The following is a 20629-nucleotide window of genomic DNA, read 5'->3' on the forward strand; positions in this document are numbered from 1 at the left end:
CGACTAATAGTAAGACCCTTGTAGTAATAGTAAGACCCTTGTACTAATAGTAAGACCCTTGTAGTAATAGTAAGACCCTTGTACTAATAGTAAGACCCTTGTACTACTAATGGTAAGACCCTAGTACTAATAGTAACACCCTTGTACTACTAATAGTAAGACCCTTGAAGTAATAGTAAGACCCTTGAAGTAATAGTAAGACCCTTGTAATACTATTAGAAAGACCCTTGTACTACTAATAGTAAGACCCTTGTAGTAATACTAAGACTGTTGGACTAATAGTAAGACCCTTCTACTACTATTAGTAAGATCCTACGACTAATAGTAAGACCCTTGTAGTAATAGTAAGACCCTTGTACTAATAGTAACACCCTTGTACTAATAGTAAGACCCTTGTACTAATAGAAACACCCTTGTACTAATAGTAAGACCCTTGTACTAATAGTAAGACCCTTGTACTACTAATGGTAAGACCGTTGGACTAATAGTAAGACCCTTGTAGTAATAGTAAGACCGTTGGACTAATAGTAAGACCCTTCTACTACTATTAGTAAGATCCTTGTACTTATAGTAAGACCCTTGTAGTAATAGTAAGACCGTTGGACTAATAGTAAGACCCTTGTAGTAATAGTAAGACAGTTGGACTAATAGTAAGACCCTTCTACTACTATTAGTAAGATCCTTGTACCAATAGCTTACTAATAGTAAGACCCTTGTAATAATAGTAAGACCCTTGTACTAATAGTAAGACCCTTGTACTAATAGCAAGACCCTTGTACTAATAATAAAACCATTGGACTAATAGTACTACTGATTTGACAAACTTTTTACTAATAGTTAGGCCCTACTAATAGGAAGACCCTGGATCTACTAACAGTAGGACCATTGTAATAATAGTAAGGATTTTGTTATAATAGTTATAAATTTGTACTAAGTTAGACCTTTGTACTACTAATTGTACAGACTTTTAATTAATAGTAAGACCTTTAGACTAAGAGTAAGACCACTGAATTAATAGTAAGACCACTGAATTAAGACCTTTAGACTGATAGTAAGGATTTTGTTGTTATAAACAGGTTTTTGTACTAATACTAAGACCTCAAGGACAATAGTAAGGATGTTATACCAATGGACAGGCCCTTGTACTATTAGTAAGACCTTTTTACTAATACTTAATCTACAGTTACAGTAGATACAGAATCACCAGCATCATAATCTGGTGTACCCATACTGTTGCATAACACACCTGCACGCCAAGGGGAGTCAGATTTCCAGTTCTTATTCTTTTTCTTCTATTGTTTATTGTAGACTATATCTTGCTTCAACACTTGATGCTGTACTTAATTAACACTTCTTAATTGGATATTTACAGTTAAAAGTGAGAAGAAATGAAAGATTTTTAGCCAACTGAAGGCTTTACAACAGAGAATTCTGCACACGCTCAGTACAAACATTTCAGTTGTGATGGTTTTTAAAATTAATTAATTAATTTATTTATTTTTATCCCTTTATGGCCTCTTGTAGTCCTTTAGGGAAAAATGCAGTGGAAAAAAAGCAAAGCTTTTAATACAGTGGATGAATTAATACCGCAGACGCCACTGGTCTTTTGCAATGCATGTGCTTTTCATTTTTACCCGTAATTTTGTTCGTATTCGAGCACATGGGGTTTTCTTTTGCCTACGTGGTCATTTGATCTCCATTGAGACGTGTGTGTGTGTGTGTGTGTGGGGAATTGCTTTGATGTCATTAATTCCAGATGAAGGGATAGCTATTATGTTGAATTGTTGGAGGTTAAGAGATGGCTGCTTTCTGGGTACTTAAACAAGTAATTTCGCTAGTTCTCCAGCGCCTTGTGCGGTTGAAGTGGTATTATGATGAAATATGTTAATATTCTGATTCAGCTGCTGCTGTGCTCTTCGCAGGTGAAAGCCCACTACAGTTTCCTCTGGCACAGTTTTCGTCTAGCACAGTTAAAACAGATAAGAACTGATCTGTGTAGTAAGAAAATATTGATCTATTGAAATATTACCTCTTTGGTTTACAATACTGTGTTGCATTTTTAGATGGTGTTGAAATATGGCTCTTTCTCTACATGGTTCAGCTTTAACCTGTGTTAGTGAATTACAGTACAGTAAACTGTGTACAGCCTGTTTTAAATGCAGGCCCACCTGAGGGCCCAAAGATCACCAACATCCAGTACCGACATTCATCAGTATTGTATTGCAACAACATAAATATAAAATGTTAATTGGCGAAATTATTGCATGCAGTATGATTTGACAAACACCTAATTGAGATTTGTAACATTTTGTAATAGAGGTCAATAATGCAAAATGTCATGATACTGATAAAGCTCTCCATATATCCAGGACTAAAATAAAATAAAATATACTGAACAGATATAATCTGATGTAATCTGTCTCTAGTAGATATTATTTAATGGGAAATGGAAACAGTTTGAATTTTTCTTTTGATACAAACAGCAAAAAAAGTTGTACTCTGATGAAGCATGTCCCCCTAGAATAAAATCAACATATTCCAATATTTTTGCGATAATGATTTTCTAAAATTTTAGCTATTATTGTGTATGATGCAATGTAACACACCCCTAATACCCAGTCATGTTGAGTTGAGTGTACACTGCTCATATTCCAGCATTTTACTTTATTTTATAGTCTTTTGTTGCTGCCTACCAACTTATTTTATATAATTAAATTTTTTGTAAAAGTTCCCGGCCCACTAATGCAGGAATGGAGGTTTATTAATGAATGCAATTAAGTTGAGCAGACAAAATAATACAAGACAATTAAATATGTTAGTTTAACAGAGTGAAATAAAATTTATCTGAAGTGAACATTAGAAGCACTGCTTTATTATTTTATTTTCATTTTGCATGTAGTCCTATAGATCTTTTCTGATTTAGGATTGTACTATGGATGTGTTTATGAAACCCTTTTTTTGATAGTAAAAGAAGGTAAAAATAAGAATAAACTAAATGAAAAAAAATTAAATGCATGTTTATTCAAAACTGGTGGAAAGTTAAATGCATCAGCCACCCATATCTCCTATCACTAGTGATGCCCCAACACACGAGCAAATGCCTCTTCCGACACATGATGCAGCATGTAGCCGAGTAGCATCACAGTGCTAAAGCTCGGAGAAAAGCGCAGCGACTTGGTTCTGATACATCAGCTCACAGACGCAGCCTTGTGCTGATCCACATTACTCTAGGAGTGATGAGGAGAATAATCACCCCAGATCTACCCACCCAGTGAGAGCTCTCTCAGGGCTCTGGCAGCTGGTGGCAAGCTGCATGACTGGGATTCGAACCAGCGATCTCCTGATTATAGTTAAATGCATGTGTTTGTGTTGACTATAACATGACTATAACACAAACACACACACACACACACACACTTATTGTACCTCTCTCAGCGCTTATCCCCCCTAGTCTCGGTTCACTAATTGAGGAGCACTCTAATTCTGGGTGTGTTAATGATGATGATACTCCAGCAGGAGACACGGGTCTGCTCAGACCGTCCCCTCCGGCTCACGGCGTCCACCTCCGGCTCCCGCCGTCTACCTCTGATCAAAATGCCTTTAGTTATTGTCCAACAAAAGGGGGATTTCTTTAATACACTCTAGTCAAAGTCAAAGTGGTTTTTATTGTCATTTCAGCTATATACAGAGTACACAGTGAAACGAAACAACGTTCCTCCAAGGACCATGGTGCACATAAACACAGTGTAGACAGAACAATAGTGCAACAGTACAAAAGTGCAGACAGACAATACAACACCATACAGACAAAGAATAATAAATAACAAGACAGTGTGCAAATTTTGCAGTGTGCAAAAAAGACCAGGTGAGGTAGTAATTACTCTATTACACAGTGTGCAATAGACTCCAGTGAGGTAGTAGGGTTTTTAGTGCTTTCCATTTTCTGGGGTAAATCTTACAGATTAGCTGGTAATTGCACGTCTAATCAATAAAGTAGTGGAGCGGAAAATTAAAGGTGTGTGTTTGTGTGTGTGTGTGTGTGTGTGAACACACATATGTTTTGGAAGGACCTTATTGTTTCCGAACGACCCGGTGACAGTGCCCGAGGCGCGAGAGAGAGCGCGAGAGCAGTATGGAGAAAGGCAGTGGTGAGGTGACAGTGATAAATAGGGCTTTTAATATAACAGCTGCAGCAGCTCTGCTTCCACTGCATGTCTTCATGTACACTTATGTATTTATCTTACACATTCTCCCTAACACACACACACACACAGCAGCGTGACAGCAGTGCACTGCTGGCTCTGATTGGTTTGAATAAAATGGTGGGAATTTACTGCATAGGCAGATTGCAAAGCCTGTGTGATTCCATTAGAACAAAATGCTGCACAATACATCAATTTATTTATTTGCTTATATATTTTATATGTATTACAGTACCAGATTTTTACATTGTAAATTTAATATTAAAGACCAGAATATGTTTTATACATTTCTCTTTGAGGACAGATCTGCACACTCTTGGTGAGATTTTAATCTCAGTGTCTCCATGAGGGAGAGTCACCTGGAATAGTTTTCTCAGCATCTTGAAGGAAGGAGTTCCTGGAGGTGCTGAACAATAGTTGCTGCTTTTCCTTTACGCTGTGAAGCTCCAGCTCATCCCAATTATTCACCTCAAATCACCATCTCAGTTCATCAGGTTTAGATCAGGGGATTAATGTGGAAGATCAAAACTCTTTTTATACTGTTTACTGTGTACTTTTATATGTGTCCCTTAATTGGTTTCATGTCTTTAATATAACCTATAATGTAGAAAATGAATGAAATTTAAAAATAAAGAGGAAAAACATTGAATGAGAAGGTGAGAACTTTTGACTGGTATTGCATATTTATATTTCTTAAATCATTAATGTATTACTTAAAAAAGTACATTTTCAGTGATTTAGATATTAATATAACTGTAATCATGAGACTGGACTAATATAAAAAAATTAAGAGACCACTTCATTTTCTGAATCAGTTTCTCTGATTTTGCTCTTTATATGTATATGTTTGAGTAAACTGAACATTGTTGTTTTATTCTATAAACTACAGACAACATTTCTCCCAAATTCCTAATAAAAATATTGTCATTTAGAGCATTTATTTGCGGAAAATGAGAAATGGCTGAAATAACAAAAAAGATGCAGAGCTTTCAGACCTCAAATAATGCAAAGAAAACAAGTTTATATTCATAAAGTTTAAAAATCCAAAAATCAATATTAATCCCAGTTTTCATGCATCTTGGCATCATGTTCTCCTCCACCAGTCTTACACACTGCTTTTGGATAACTTTATGCTGCTTCACACCTGATGCAAAAATTCAAGCAGTTCAGTTTGGTTTGATGGTTTGTGATCATCCATCTTCCTCTTGATTATATTCCAGAGGTTTTCAATTTGGTAAATTCAAAGAAACTCATCATTTTAAGTGGTCTCTTATTTTTTTCCCAGAGTTTTATATTAAGTTTTTTAGTGTGTTTAATATCTGATTTTAACTTTTGATTACTATTTGACTTACTCATATGCTGAAACAGGGTAAACTCTCCACACTGCAGACGGTGATCACGTGATTAAACAAGGCTGGATGTAGAACGAGGCAGAGTTAAAGTTCTACATTGAAACCTCAATCCAAACTACTTCTTAAACTGGGAGAAAGTAGTGCTGCTACATTTTGGAAGAGCTTAAAATAAGTTAGGATCTTAATTTATTTTGTTTCACATACATATCTACAGCTCTGGAGAAAAATAATAGATCACTTAAAAATGATGAGTTTCTTTGATTTTACCTAATTGAAAAACTCTGGAATATAACCAAGAGGAAGATTTTTTGCACCAGGAGTGACAAAGTTATCCAAAGCAGTGTGTAAGACTGGTGGAGGAGAACATGATGCCAAGATGCATGAAAACTGTGATTAAAAACCAAGGTTATTCCACCAAATATTGATTTCTGACTCTTAAATCTTTATGAATATGAACTTGTTTTCTTTGCATTATTTGAGGTCTGAAAGCTCTGCATCTTTTTTGTTATTTCAGCCATTTCTCATTTTCTGCAAACAAATGCTCTAAATTACAGTATTTTTATTTGGAATTTGGGAGAAATGTTGTCTGTAGTTTATAGAATAAAACAACTATGTTCATTTTACTCAAACATATACCTATAAATAGCAAAATCAGAGAAACTGATTCAGAAACTGAAGTGTTCTCTCTCTCTCTCTCTCTCTCTCTCTTACACATTTCTATACATATTGTACACCCCTGCTATTGGTCTTCAGTGAACAACTCCACACTATGTTACCATGCTGTAGGTCCATTTATCACATTTATTAATAATTGTGGTATTTTTTGGAGATTTCCTGGTCTTGGTCAGTGTTAGTCAGTTGACTTAAGTTGACTTTTAGTGTTTTCTCTACATAAACCATTCACACACTCACATACATACTCTCTCACTCACTCCCACCTACCCACCCGTCCCTCCCTCCCCCTCTGGTGTCCATCTGGATTTGTGGTTGCAGGAGGTTGATTGTGTGAGATTGGGGCCTGTGTCTGGGTACAAAAGTCTCATGCTCTACAAAGAGGAGGGGCGGCCCAGCTCAAGGCCAGATGGTTCTGTTAACATAAGCATCAATTGAAATGTCCTTTGGCAGGAGGCAAGGCATTCGCAAGTGTGTGAGCTCTCGCGGGCGTATGTGTGTGTGTGTGTGTGCGCATTTGTTTTGTACACGATAACTTTTTGTTTAGATGATATATTGTCCCATTTATAGTTAAATAAATAGCGATACATGGAATTATTGTAATTTTATGATCATGATTTAATGGCACTCATACAGTAATAATATATGAACATTTTAATGAACAACATACTGATGGTAATTAAGAATATTCAAACATTAAGATTGCAATGTGTGTGTTTATTTAACTGTCCTAAATATATTTAGGAACAAATCATATAAAACCACAGTTTTTTTGCCAGCTTTACGACACAACCCAGTTTTGTGACACAATATTTAGATATTTGTGCTACCCTGTGTGACCTCAAGGAGGCTCAACATAACGCATTTTAAACAGATACAAATAAGATTACTATTTAAGAAGATGGTCGGAGACTATCTAAAACAGATAAAAAAAAAAACACCTATTACTTAAACCACTTCAGAAGATGGTATCAGATGCGTTTAAAACAGAAAAAAATCCTTTCACTCAAACCGATTCAGGAGATGGCTATATAAAGCAGATACAAATCAGATCAGTCAAAACATTTTAGGAGACTGTCTGAGACGCATTTAAATCAGATACAAATCCAATTTCTTAAACTATTTCAAAAGATGTTCTGAGACACATTTAAAACAGATACTACGCCGATCATTTAAACCACTTCAGAAGATGGTCTGAGACTCATTTATAACAGACACAAATCCAGTCCTTAAATAATTTCACAAGATGGTCTGAGATGCATTTATATGAGATACAAATTGTATCGCTCACAGCCCTTTACGAGGTGGTCTGAGACGCATTTAAAACCAGATACAAATCTGATCAGTCAAACCACTTCAGAAAATGGTCTCAGACTTACTGAAAACAGATACAAATCCCATCACTCAAACCACTTCATAAAATGACCTGAGATGCATTTACAACAGATACAAATCCAATCACTGAAACTACTTCAGAAGATGGTCTGAGATGCATTTAAAACGGGTACAAGTTAGTGCTGTGCGATGTGATGATAAATATCGTGGGGACGATAGAAAAGTGTTTATCTTGCTACTTAGAAACCCTATCGTTTCTGCAGTAATTTCATCAATTATTAATTCGCATATATAAAGTAGGCTACGATGAAATGTATGGGCGTGGTCACTTTGCATAAACTCGGTTTATATAAGTGATAAAGTAATCTTCGCAAAAAAAGCTTAATAATGTGGTTTTGCGACGTGACGCTGCTTTACGTTATTTGATGGTCACACGCGGACACGCAGGTTTGTGACATGCTTTATGTTATTAAACTCTTGAGAGCTGAACAATGAAGACGCATTGTTCTTTTGAAAAAATTAGCTACTGCATCTACCCCATCTGTTTTCATTTGATATACAGTGAGTCCAAGAAGTATTTGATCCCTTGCTGATTTTCTTCGTTGGCCCACTAATAAAGACATGATCATTCTATACTTTTAATGGTAGATGTATTCTTACATGGAGAGACAGAATATTAAAAAGAAAATCCAGAAAATAAATCTAAGGAATATATATTAATTGATTTGTATTTCATGGAGTGAAATAAGTATTTGATCCCTTAGTATTCATTAGCAGTTCTGGCTTTTACAGACCAGTTAGACACTCCCAATCAACTTGTTACCTGACCTGAAGCCACCTGTTCTCACTAATCACTTGTGTGAAAAACACCTGTCCACAGAATCAGACAGATCACACAGATTTCAAGTCTCCAACATGGGTAAAACCAAAGAGCTGTCACAGGACCTCAGAGTCAGAATTGTTGACCTTCACAAAGCTGGAATGGGCTACAAAAAGATTAGTAAGGTGTTGGATGTGAAAGTAACAACTATTGGTGCAATTATCAGAAAGTTTAAAGAGTATAACATGACAATCAACAGACCTCGGCCCGGTGCTCCAAAGAAGATTTCGCCTCGTGGGGTGGCAATGATGCTGAGAACGGTCAGAAATCGTCCTGCAACCACTCGGCAGGAGTTAGCAAATGACCTGAAGGCAGCTGGGACCACAGTTTGCAAGGAAACAATTGGCAACACTTTGCGCAATAATGGATTCACATCCTGCAGTGCCCGAAAGGTACCCCTGCTGAAGAGAGCACATGTGGAGGCGCGCCTCAAGTATGCCAATGATCATTTGAAAGATGAACCAAGTTATTGGGAGAAGGTTTTGTGGTCAGACGAGACCAAAATTGAACTTTTTGGCCTCAACTCCACCCGCCATGTGTGGAGGAAGAAAAATGCTGCCTATGACCCCAAGAACACTGTGCCCGCCGTCAAGCATGGAGGTGGAAGCATAATGTTTTGGGGGTGTTTCTCTGCCAAGGGTACAGGGCTACTTCACCGCATCACTGGGAAGATGGATGGAGCCATGTACCGCACAATCCTGAGGGACAACCTCCTCCCCTCTGCCAGGGATCTGAAAATGGGCCGTGGTTGGGTCTTCCAACATGATAACGACCCTAAACATACAGCAAAGGCAACAAAGGATTGGCTCAAGAAAAATCACATTAAGGTCATGGAGTGGCCCAGCCAGTCGCCAGACCTCAATCCGATCGAAAATCTATGGAGGGAGCTGAAGGTCAGAGTTGCCAAGCGACAGCCCACCAACCTTCATGATTTAGAGAGGATCTGCAAAGAAGAGTGGGCCAAAATTCCGCCTGGTGTGTGTGGTAAACTTGTGGTTAACTACAACAAACGTCTCACCGCTGTGCTTGCAAACAAAGGCTTTGCCACTAAGTATTGAGTGTGTTTGGCAAGAGGGATCAAATACTTATTTTCCTCATTGAAATACAAATTAATTAAAATATATTCTTTAAAATTATATTCTGGATTTTTGTCTTGATATTCTGTCTCTCCATGTTAGAATATATCTACCATTAAAAGTGCAGAAGGATAGTGTCTTTATTAGTGGGCAAACAAAGAAAATCAGCAAGGGATCAAATACTTCTTGGACTCATTGTATATATTTTGCTGCACTAAAAGGTAGTAACTCTCATTTGTGAAAATTTGGTATAATGTCGCTTTGAAATTAAGTCGGAAAAAAGTAAGCAATGATATTATTTTGTCATATTTTTTGAAGAATAAATATACTTTAATGTGGTATCATGATTTATATCATGATAACGAGATATATATATATATATATATATATATATATATATATATATATATCTCGTTATCATGATATAAAAAAATCCATATCATGATATATGATTTTTCCCATATCGCCCAGCACTAGTAGAAGTCTAATCCCTGAAATTGTTTCAGAAGATGATTTCAGATGCGTTTATAAAGGATAAAAATCTCATCGCTCAAAAACATAACTTTAGCAGGTGGTCTGAGACTCACTCAAAAAGGATACAAAAACTTTAACCGAAACCACTTTAGAAGATGTTCTCAGACACAATTAAAACAAATACAGATACAGATACAGATACAAGTCCCATCACTCAAACCACTTCATAAGATGATCTGAGATGCATTTATAACGTCTATGAATCAGTTCACTCAAAAAAAAAATCACTTCAGCAGGTGGTTTGAAACGGGTTCAAAATAGAAAGAAATATGATCACTTAAACCACTTTAGGAGATGCTCTGAGATGTATTTAAAAAGGATACAACTACTTTAACTGATACCACAAGATGGTCTGAGACGCACTTAAAATGGATACAAATCACATCACATAAACCACTTTAGCTTAGACATGGTGAAAAATCAGGTGTTCCAATGCTTTTGTCCATAGCGTTATTGGCACTATTCTTCTGTAATGTATTGAAACATGGTATGAAACAAACAACTGCTGAACATTTTTGTGTTTGTGTGTGTGTGTGTGTCCCTGTGTGCGTGTGTTTTCTACACACAGTACTGTAACACGGTCATGGAGCAGCGCATGAATGGACTCCTGCCAGAGCCGCTGCAGATCTTTCCACGAGGTAGGTGTATTGTTTAAGTCACAATTCCACGTTTGACAGAAGGTCGCATCTCAATATGCTGGGTTATGGCATTTCTTATTGTACTTTTTTATCCATAATCGCAAGTGTTTCATATTGTATTTTTCTTTCACTTTGTAAAATACATGTACAGACGCATTTAAAGAAAGTCAGAGTGAGAGAGAAGTCGAAAAGATTTCACATAAATCAGCCTGTCTATACTCCCACCACATTACTTGCAGTCTCGGTACATGCTTTTTTTGTTTTTTTTCCAATAGTTTTTCCTCATTTTCTCCCCAATTTACACGGCCAATTACCCAACCCACTCATTAGGAGGACTTCACTTATCACTAGTGATGCCCCAACACCAGGAGGGTAAAGATTAACACAAGCCTCCTCCGATGCATGTAAAGTCAGACTCGGCTCACAGACGCAGCCTTGTGCTGATCCACATCACCCTCGGAGTGATGAGGGAAGAGAGAGCGCCATCTACTGTACCCACCCAGAGAGAGAGCAAGGCCCATTGTGCTTTCTCAGGGCTCCGGTAGTCTATGGCAAGCTACATAAACTGGATTCAAACCGGCAATCTTAATTTACACGGCCAATTACCCAACCCACTCATTAGGAATCCCCTTGTTGCTAGTGATGCCCCAACCCCAGGAGGGTGAAGACTAGCACATGCCTCCTCCGATACATGTAAAGTCAGACTCGGTTCTGATATATCAGCTCACAGACGCAGCCTTTTGCTGATAGACATCACCCTCGGAGTGATGAGGGAAGAGATCGCCATCTACTGTACCCACCCAGAGAGAGCAAGGCCCATTGTGCTCTCTCAGGGCTCCGGTAGTCGATGGCAAGCTACATAAACTGGATTCGAATTGGCGATCTCTGTAGGTATAGCTAAAGTATTAATGTATGTAAACAGGGGTATAGTTACTCATATTGCAAGTAGCAGCAATCTCACAGCGTGAGATTGAGCTGAGCTGTCGTTACTGTTCTTCTTTGGCGGCGCTGTTCTACACAGCGCTCCGCAGCGCCTCTAGTGGTTTGACGGTATGAGAGAAACGCATACCGGTTCTAAATCGGCTTCCGTTATAATGCCCAGCACTAAGTTCAATACAGAATGTCTGCAGTTTATGACAGAACGACTGAAATTTACTGCAGAACGGCTGCAGTTCAGTCCAGAACAGCTCGTACTACATGTAAATATGATGATTAACAGTTGAGATGAGGCAGGTGAGTCTCAGCAGGGAAATCAGCAGAATGTGCTGGACTGCAGCCCTCCAGGAGCAGCAGTAACTAGCCCTGGTCCAGCAGGAAGTCCCTGCACTGGGCTTTAATTCTGTAAGGTTTGTCTGTTAGTTTATCCTTCGGCCTCGTTTTGAGGAGTGTTTCAGAAATTCCTTTATTGCTCATCATCTCGCACTGTCCCCAACATGCTTTACAGTCCAGACAATTACTTTTGCAGCCGGCAAGACTCCCGGGATCCGGAACATCCACGGCCTGAAGGTAGGTGTTCCATGATTGTTTCAGCGGAGTTGCCCACGGACGGTTTCTGCTGTGTTCCACTTACTGAAATGTCAATTGAAGTCAGAACATTGTGCTCCTGGTCTCTGCTTCTGCATGTCGACCATCATCTCTGATTCATAAATGAAGGAGTGTTGAAACTCGTATTGTGTTCATCATTGAGCAGTTGGCTGTACATAGTAAAAAACACAAAGAAATATAGAAGATAAGTAGAAGATTGACAAGACCATATTAACCTTCCTGTAGTACCATAGCAATCACTTATCAATCCCATGGCAAACATCTAGCATCTATTTAACAACCCAATAGCATTTATCTCTCGTGCCATAGCAACTCCCAAGCAACAAACAGTATTAAAGCAAACACTTGTAAACCAATTAGCAAAACAATTAGCGACCATCTGTGACACAAAAACAGTTACTTACAACACAATATCAATTACCTAGCAACCACCTGGGACATAAAAGCAGCTTCCAAGCAACCAGGTAGTAGTGCTAAATCACCTAGCAACTCCATAGCAACCACTTAGTAGTGCTTAAAGAAACACTTAACTTTAGCAACCACCTGGGACACCGTTGCAGCTTCTTCGAACACCATAGCAACTCAGAAGGAACCACTTAGCCAATGTTAAAGGAAACACGTAACAAGTTTGCAATACCATAGCAACCACCTGGGACACCAACGCAGCTTCCTAGAACCCTATAGCAACCCAGAAGGAACTACTTAGCCAATGGTAAAGAAAACATTTCACAGCCACTTTGCAAAAGCAGAGGAACCACATGGGACACCAAAGCAGCTACCTAGAGCACCATATCAACCCCATAGAAACCACTTAGTCAGTTTTAAAGCAGACACTTAACAACAAAATTTGCAATACCATAGGAATCACCTAAGAAACCAAGGCAGCTTCCTAGAACACCATAGCAACCCAGAAGGAACCACTTAGCAATGTTAAAGCAAACACTTTACAACCAATTTGCAATACCAGAAGAACCACCTGGGTCACCAATGCAGTTTCGTAGAACCCTGTAGCAACCCAGAAGGAACCACTTAGCCAATGTTAAAGCAAACATTTAACAACCAGTTTGCAATACCAGAGGAACCACCTTGGAGACCAGTGTAACTTCCTAGAGCACCATATCAACCTCGTAGCAAACACTTAGCAATGTTAAAGCAAACACTTAACATCCCATTTGCAGTACCATAGGGATCACCTGGGAAACCAAAGCAGCTACCTAGGGCACCATATTAACCCCATAGCAACGAACAAGCAGAGAGGTTCTCATGGGGTGTCCTCATTTTTTTTTAACATCACTGTAAAACCGGCAATATTGTAAATTCTGTTAATCAAGAAAAAATATCAGAGTTCAGCATTTTTCAGCTGATCTAAAGCTCTTTATCTTTATCTCAGTTTTAATCTAAAGTTAATTGGCTTTGAAACAGTGGGCGGAGCAGTAGACATTTAAATGAGGTCTTCATGGTTACTAATTAAGCAGAGAATCACTGCTTTGCTGGACTTCCCACCTTGACCTAAAGACCTCAATTAAGCGAGTTATTTTTACTCACTTTGTTTTTCCCCGTTTTCTCCTTTATCAGCCCCAGCTGGTGAACGGCAGTTTTCTTAATCCCCCTTTTCTGAATGACAAGTAAAGGACGACATGTTGATTTGTAATTATTATTTTTTTATTATATACACAACGATGTTCCCGAAATTGTCTTTAATTTCACAGAGTAAATGAAGTGACCCGTTTCCTCAAGCTTGTTTCATTTGCTCTGTTTTTTTTTCTGCCCCTCCCGCGTTCCTCAGTGCTCTCGTTTTCTCGTTTCTCTGTTTTTCTGTAGGTGAACACCCGGCCCGTGTCGTCCAGCAGCCGTGGACCTTCTGACCCTCTGCCTAACAACAGGTGAGATGCTCGGGAATACCATATCAACCACCTGGCAACCCAATAGCATGTACTAAAATAGCAACACCAAAAAACAGCCACCTGACATATTATAGCAATTAGTGATCCCATATTAATGACTTAACAGCAAAATGGGACGCACCATGAGTATGATAGCAACTACAATGCAATCAATAAGGAACATCATAGCAACCACCCATAGGAACCACTTAGAAACACCATAGCTTCCACTTGAGAGACTGAACCTTTGGAACTGCCTATCCTAGGACACCATATCAAGCACTTTAAGCAACATTGTGGGATCCACCAGAAGTACCTTAACAACCAGTAAGCAACTTCATAGCAACCACCCAGCAATACTATAGCAAGCACTTAGAAACACTGTAGGATCCATTTTAGAGACTGATCCTTTGCAACTGCCTAGGCCATATCAAGCAATACTTGAGCAGTACTGTGGAATCCACCTGGAGTACCATAGCAAGCACCTTGCAATCAATTAGTGATGTTCTAGCAACACCATAACAACCACCTACTTTGCAAAACTGTACCAACCACCTGACAACACCATACCATCCACCAGGAGTACCATAGCAACTACCTTCAATCAATTATCAAGGTCATGGCAACCCTCTAGCAACCCAACTGAGATGCCATAGTAGCCACCTTGCAACAATATACCAATCACCTGACAACACCATACTATCCACCAGGAATACCATGGCAACTACCTTACAATCAATAAGTGAGGTCATGGCAACCACCTAGCAACACCATAGCAACCAGCCACCTGAGATCCCATAGCAACCACTTAACAACACCATATCATCCACCAGGAGTACCATGGCAAATATCTTACAATCAGTTAGTGAGGTCAGCGCAACCACCCACCTGAGATCCCATATCAACAACCCAGCAATCATTTAGCAACATTGTAGGATCCACCTGGAGTATCGTAGCAACTACCTGAGCAACTGAGCAACAGTATAGCAACTTGCCTAGATTACCATAGCAACCATCTTGCAATATGTCTTGCAATGAGGAAAAAACAACAAAAGAGTATGCATGGACAGTCAGACAGTGTAATTGGCTATAAACATCCTTTAAGCCGCTTTGAAGATGCAGAAACTACATGTGGGTGTTGCTTCAGTTCTTGCTGCTTCAAATGTGGTCCAAATATTACTTTATGACGTCTAGTTTGTTTTTTGGAAGGGATGCACCAAATATTTGGCAACTGAAAATATTTTACCAGAAATATATTTTTGAACGAATTAAGAGCTGACAAACAGCTCTGGAAAAAATGAAGAGAGCACTTCAGTTTCTGAATCAGTTTCTCTGATTTTGCTATTTATAGGTTTATGTTTGAGTAAAATGAACATTGTTGTTTTATTCTATAAACTACAGACAACATTTCTCCCAAATGAAAATATTGTCATTTAGAGCATTTATTTGCAGAAAATGAGAAATGACTGAAATAACAAAAAAAGATGCAGAGCTTTCAGATCTCAAATAATGCAAAGAAAACAATTTCATACTGATAAAGTTTTAAGAGTTCAGAAATCAATATTTGGTGGAATAACCCTGTTTTTTAGACACAGTTTTCATGCATCTTGGCATCATGATCTCCTCCACCAGTCTTACACAGTGCTTTTGGATAACTTTATGCTTTATGCTTTTGCTCCTGGTGCAAAATGCAAGCAGTTTAGCTTGGTTTGATGGCTTTGATCATCCATCCATCCTTTTTTCCAGAGCTGTGTTAATTAATTAAAATCATTTTTTGTAGCTGAAGATTCAAGCTGTACAGAGCTTGGATAATAACATTATCTAAGCTAACTTATCCTTAACCTTAGGTTAGCAACAGCATTAGCCACGGTTAGCAGCCCTTAGTGCTAGTAAATGCCACCCGACAGCACTACACTGAGGAACACCGAGTGTTCCGGTAAGCTAGGGCGCTGTCAGCTAAACAAGCAGACTATAGTCCACTATACTCGCCTTTCAATAAAGAAAGAGCTAGCGCTGCGGTTAGTGGCTAATGCTAATACGATTTTGGGAAAATTGCGGAGACATGTCATCTACGAACCATCTTTTTTTTTCTCACCTGTACACCTGTGATGTATATGATGTGCCAATAAAACGATTTTGATCGGATTGGCTTGGATTTAATTTAATTTATATGTGTTTTTCTGTCTTTTTCAACAGTTTAAAGAAGTCCTCGGCGGAGCTGAAGAAAATATTGACCAATGGCCAGGTACTAAAAGCCTTTTTTTTTTTTTTTCTTTTAAACTGTAGCCCTCACATATCTGCATTATTGATTAATTTCTCACCTCTAGAGCTCGAGTGTCGAGGTTCTTCTGTGTACAGGCTGTAGTAGAAGTGAAGTAGAGGTCTCCAATCTTATTGAGATGATACTTGAACTTTGACTCAGCTTTGACTCACTCTTAGCTTGTTCTCTTGGCCACTCTTGTTCTTTTAGCCACGTTTGACCACATTGTGTGAAGTATATACTCTATCTTTATACACTTAAAGCTTTTTTTACACTGTGCTCTCTTTCTGTTCGTGCACTTGACTTGGTTTGGACAAAATAAATACAGGTTCTGACCTGATTTTCTCTGGAAATCTGTTACCGTGTCCTAAAAAACAGTCAGTGAGTGCTCACTTCTATTAAATCAGCTCGTGCTTGACATCGTTTAGCCTGTCCTATTAGCTCCTATTGACCACAGTGCGTGAATGCGTGCGTGTGTGTCACTAGATTCGTATCGATCGCCTCTTGAAGGGTCTGTTCTGGCCCCTTTTCTCCACGGTCCGGTTGAGATCTTTATCTTGACTGAGCGGAGTGATATCTGTATTCGTTTTTTGTTGATTGTCTATCTCGTCCCTCGCTCGCCCGGTCATTGGGGGATGGAGACACATTGGGGGAGTGGTGTCAGATAGACAATTAAGTGAGTCAAGCCCCCTGTGACACCTGTAACATGCACAACTAATGGAGCTGTGGCCTCCTTCCCCTCACAACACGCACACACACGCATCTACACACACACTTAAGCCTAATCAATGGACCAGCATTGGAGCGAACGCCATATTTCCCAGTTAAAACGAGGCTTGACAGCAGACATTGACTTCATTTCAACCTCAGCTGCTGGGGAAAATACTTGTCCGCCCATAACACCAGGTATTGACATGCTGTCTCTCTGGTAAACCAATCAGATCAAATATCAGGGGGTGGGGCGTAGAATAGAATAGAGATATTTGTGGGCAAAAAAAAGTGAAGGTAGCGTGTGTCTCATATGATACAATACCAGTCAAACGTTTGGACAATCCTTTAAGTTTAGTGGTTTTTCATTATTTTAAACATTTTTATCATTGTATATTATTAAAAAAAAGTCATCCAAACTATAAAGAAAAACATTAGTATACAGTGAATAGCCCTGTTTGAGTAATGTTGTAATCCATATTATGAAGAAAGAAGCTACTTGAAGAAATGAAGGTCAGTCAATTCAAAAAAGTTCAAGAACATTGAACAGGTTTCGTACGGTCATAAAAAGTCATGGAAATTTAGTCTACAAATTCGTGTTTCAGTTTATCGATGGAGAAAATCAATTTTAGAAGATGGTAGACTTCATACAAAAGGAGCACCGGATAATAAGGCACACTGTAGATTTTTGGAAAAATTAAAGGATTTTTGGACAATGAATCTGAAACTCCTGTCATTTTAGTATGGGAGGTTTCATGGCTGAATTGGAGCAGCCTGGTGTTCAATCTTCATTAATTGCACATTATTGCACCAGTAAGAGCAGTAAAAGTGTGGAGGTTCAATTAGCAGGGTAAGAGCACAGTTCTGCTCTAAATATTGCAATACACACAACATTATGGATGACATACCAGAGTTCAAAAGAGGACAAATTGTTGGTGCACGTCTTGCTGGCGCATCTGTGACCAAGACAGCAAGTCTTTGTGATGCATCAAGAGCCACGGTATCCAGGGTAATGTCAGCATACCACCAAGAAGGACCAACCACATCCAACAGGATTAACTGTGGACGCTGTAAGAGGAAGCTGTCTGAAAGGGATGTTCGGGTGCTAACCCGGATTGTATCCAAAAAAACATAAAACCACGGCTGATCAAATCACGCAGAATTCAATGTGCACCTCAACTCTCCTGTTTCCACCAGAACTGTCCGTCACCACAATCAATTATTGAGGTCTAAAAGCAGGTGTTTCAGTTTCATTGTCCAACCCCTGTAAATGACATTAACAATTTTATCACAATGTGATTAAGTATTGTCATATTGCCCAGCTCTAACAGTACAATGGCGTGCTCTCCTAAAAAGATTACACTGTAGGATGTTTCAAGGGGATTGTTGGTGTACTCTGTGGTATTTGTGTGTGTGTGTGTAAGAGAGAGCAGGTCACTTTGTTTACTGATGATGGAGTTTTCTCCCTGTAGCCCCCCGGAGTCAGCGGGGGCTAAACTATATTACACACTTCTTCTGACAGTTTTTATCAAAGTGGAACAGGACGGTTCAGGAGAACAAGCGTCCGTTAAACTCTCCATCACTCGCTCCCCTCCACCCAAAACTCTCGTCCTTTTATAAATTGGACGGCGGGTGCTGTTATTGATCCCGCTCAGCTGCTGAACGCTGAGTGACCCGAGAGGCTCGTCTGTAGTTTACAGCCTGCAGGAGAATTTCCCCTTCCTCAGATATTTCACTCCCCTGCTGACATCTTTCTGTTTTATGTCTGTGTCTCTCTTAGTGGTGTGTTACAGTATATCTTATCATACACAAGAATATCGTCATCATTTTTTAAATGGGTAAAAACAAGCCATATCATAATATAATATTTAAAGTAAAGATAATAATATAATTGTATAATATTTTACATCAAATCAGTGTTTTGAGAGCCTTTGAGAGCATGTGAGCGAGATAGCTTGAGAGAGAGCGAGAGCGTGTGAGAGTGAGATAGCATGTGAGAAAGTGTGGGAGCAAAAGCAAGCCTGAGAGAGCGAGAGCTTGTGAGAGTGAGCTAGCATGTGAGAGCAAGATAGCTTGAGAGCGTGAGAAAGCATGAGAGTGTGAGATGGATAGTGAACAAGAGCTTAAGAGCAAGAGTGTAAAAGAGTGAGAGTGTGTGAGAGCATATAAGAGAGAGTGAGAGCAATATAACTTGAGAGAGCTTGTGAGTGAGATGGCGTGTGAGAGTGTGAGAGCAAGGGCGTGTGAGAGCAAGATAGCTTGAGAGAGAGCGAGAGCATGTAAGAGTGAAAGAGCCTGGGAGAAAGTGTAAAAGGGAGATAGCATGTGAGAAAGTGTCGGAGCGAGATAGCTTGAGAGAGCGAGAGAGTGTGTGAGTGAGAGAGTATGAGAGCACGTGTGAGAGTGTAAGCAAGATAGCGTGTGAGAGCAAGATAGCTTGAGAGAGTCAAGAGTGTGAGAGCATTTAAAAAAAAATGTGAGAGCAAGACAGCTTGAGCGAGAGTGTGAGAGTTTGTAAGAGCGAGATAGCATAAATGTATGTGCCATAAAAGTATGTGAATGAGAGATAGCTTGAGAGTGAGATAGCGTGTAAGAATGTGAGCAAGATAGCAAGATAGCTTGAGAGAGAGCAAGAGTGTGTGAGAGCTTGTAAAAGAGTGAGAGCAAGACAAAGTTTGCAAGAGTGAGATAGCATAAGTGTATGAAAGTGTGTGAGAGCGAGATGGCTTGAGCGAGATGGCGTGTGAAAGCGAGATTGAGCTTGAGAGAGAGCATGTGAGAGCGAGAGCATGTGTATGTGAGAGGGAGAGGGTATCCATATTTAGCCCATATTTCAAAATATTAAAAAGCAATCTACTTTCTGAACTTGTGGGCTATAAGTATACCACTAAGTACAGCTAAATACTGCTAAAAAACACAAAATACGACTCCAAATTAATACATTTCCAAATGAATGATGTGAATATATTATATTTTTGCCATATCGCCCACCTCCATTTTCTTCCCGCTCTTTTTCCCTTTTTACTTATTCTTTCTTTATCCTCTAATTCTTCTTTTTTTTTTTTTTTTCGCCAGATAAACGAACAAGACATCCAGTACCAGGAGCAGCTCGGCCATGGAAACGGAGGAACCGTGTACAAGTGAGTGCTCTTCACCTTTTCTTTACCTCCGGTCTGAATCAGACCCATCATGTGCTTATCTCTGCTCTCGCTGGCCTTCCCATATAGAACACAGACACAATTACAGACATGCTGTAATTGAAGCAACTCAGCCTGACCAAACACCCCCCCCAATACCCTCCTCACATCCCACCCCACACACACACACACACTGGAGCGCAGCAGCCGTGAGGCGAGAAGCCTGAGATGATTTATTTGATAAAGTGAAGGTTGCCAAACGCAGGCGATATTGATTTTGACGTTGAGGAATGGAATTGATTCAGTTTGACTCCTGTGAAGCCGCTTTCAATTACCCAGATGATCTATTAGTGGCAAACGGCTAACATGACAGGTCAGCACTGTAGAGCGCACACACACACACACAC

General features: G+C 39.3%; 1 protein-coding gene across 2 annotated transcripts in view; it reads left to right on the forward strand.

Annotated features, from left to right (window-relative positions):
• Positions 1–20629, forward strand: part of map2k5 (mitogen-activated protein kinase kinase 5) — a 92572-nt gene that overhangs the window by 6416 nt on the left and 65527 nt on the right. For both annotated transcript variants that reach the window (XM_049470984.1, XM_049470985.1), the window contains exons 4-8: positions 10620–10689; positions 12155–12195; positions 14056–14117; positions 16314–16362; positions 20161–20225. In XM_049470984.1, the coding sequence (XP_049326941.1) occupies positions 10620–10689; positions 12155–12195; positions 14056–14117; positions 16314–16362; positions 20161–20225 (287 nt within the window). The remainder of the gene's footprint in view (positions 1–10619; positions 10690–12154; positions 12196–14055; positions 14118–16313; positions 16363–20160; positions 20226–20629) is intronic.

Source organism: Astyanax mexicanus, chromosome 23 (assembly GCF_023375975.1).
Source record: "Astyanax mexicanus isolate ESR-SI-001 chromosome 23, AstMex3_surface, whole genome shotgun sequence".
Classification (NCBI taxonomy): domain Eukaryota; kingdom Metazoa; phylum Chordata; class Actinopteri; order Characiformes; family Acestrorhamphidae; genus Astyanax; species Astyanax mexicanus.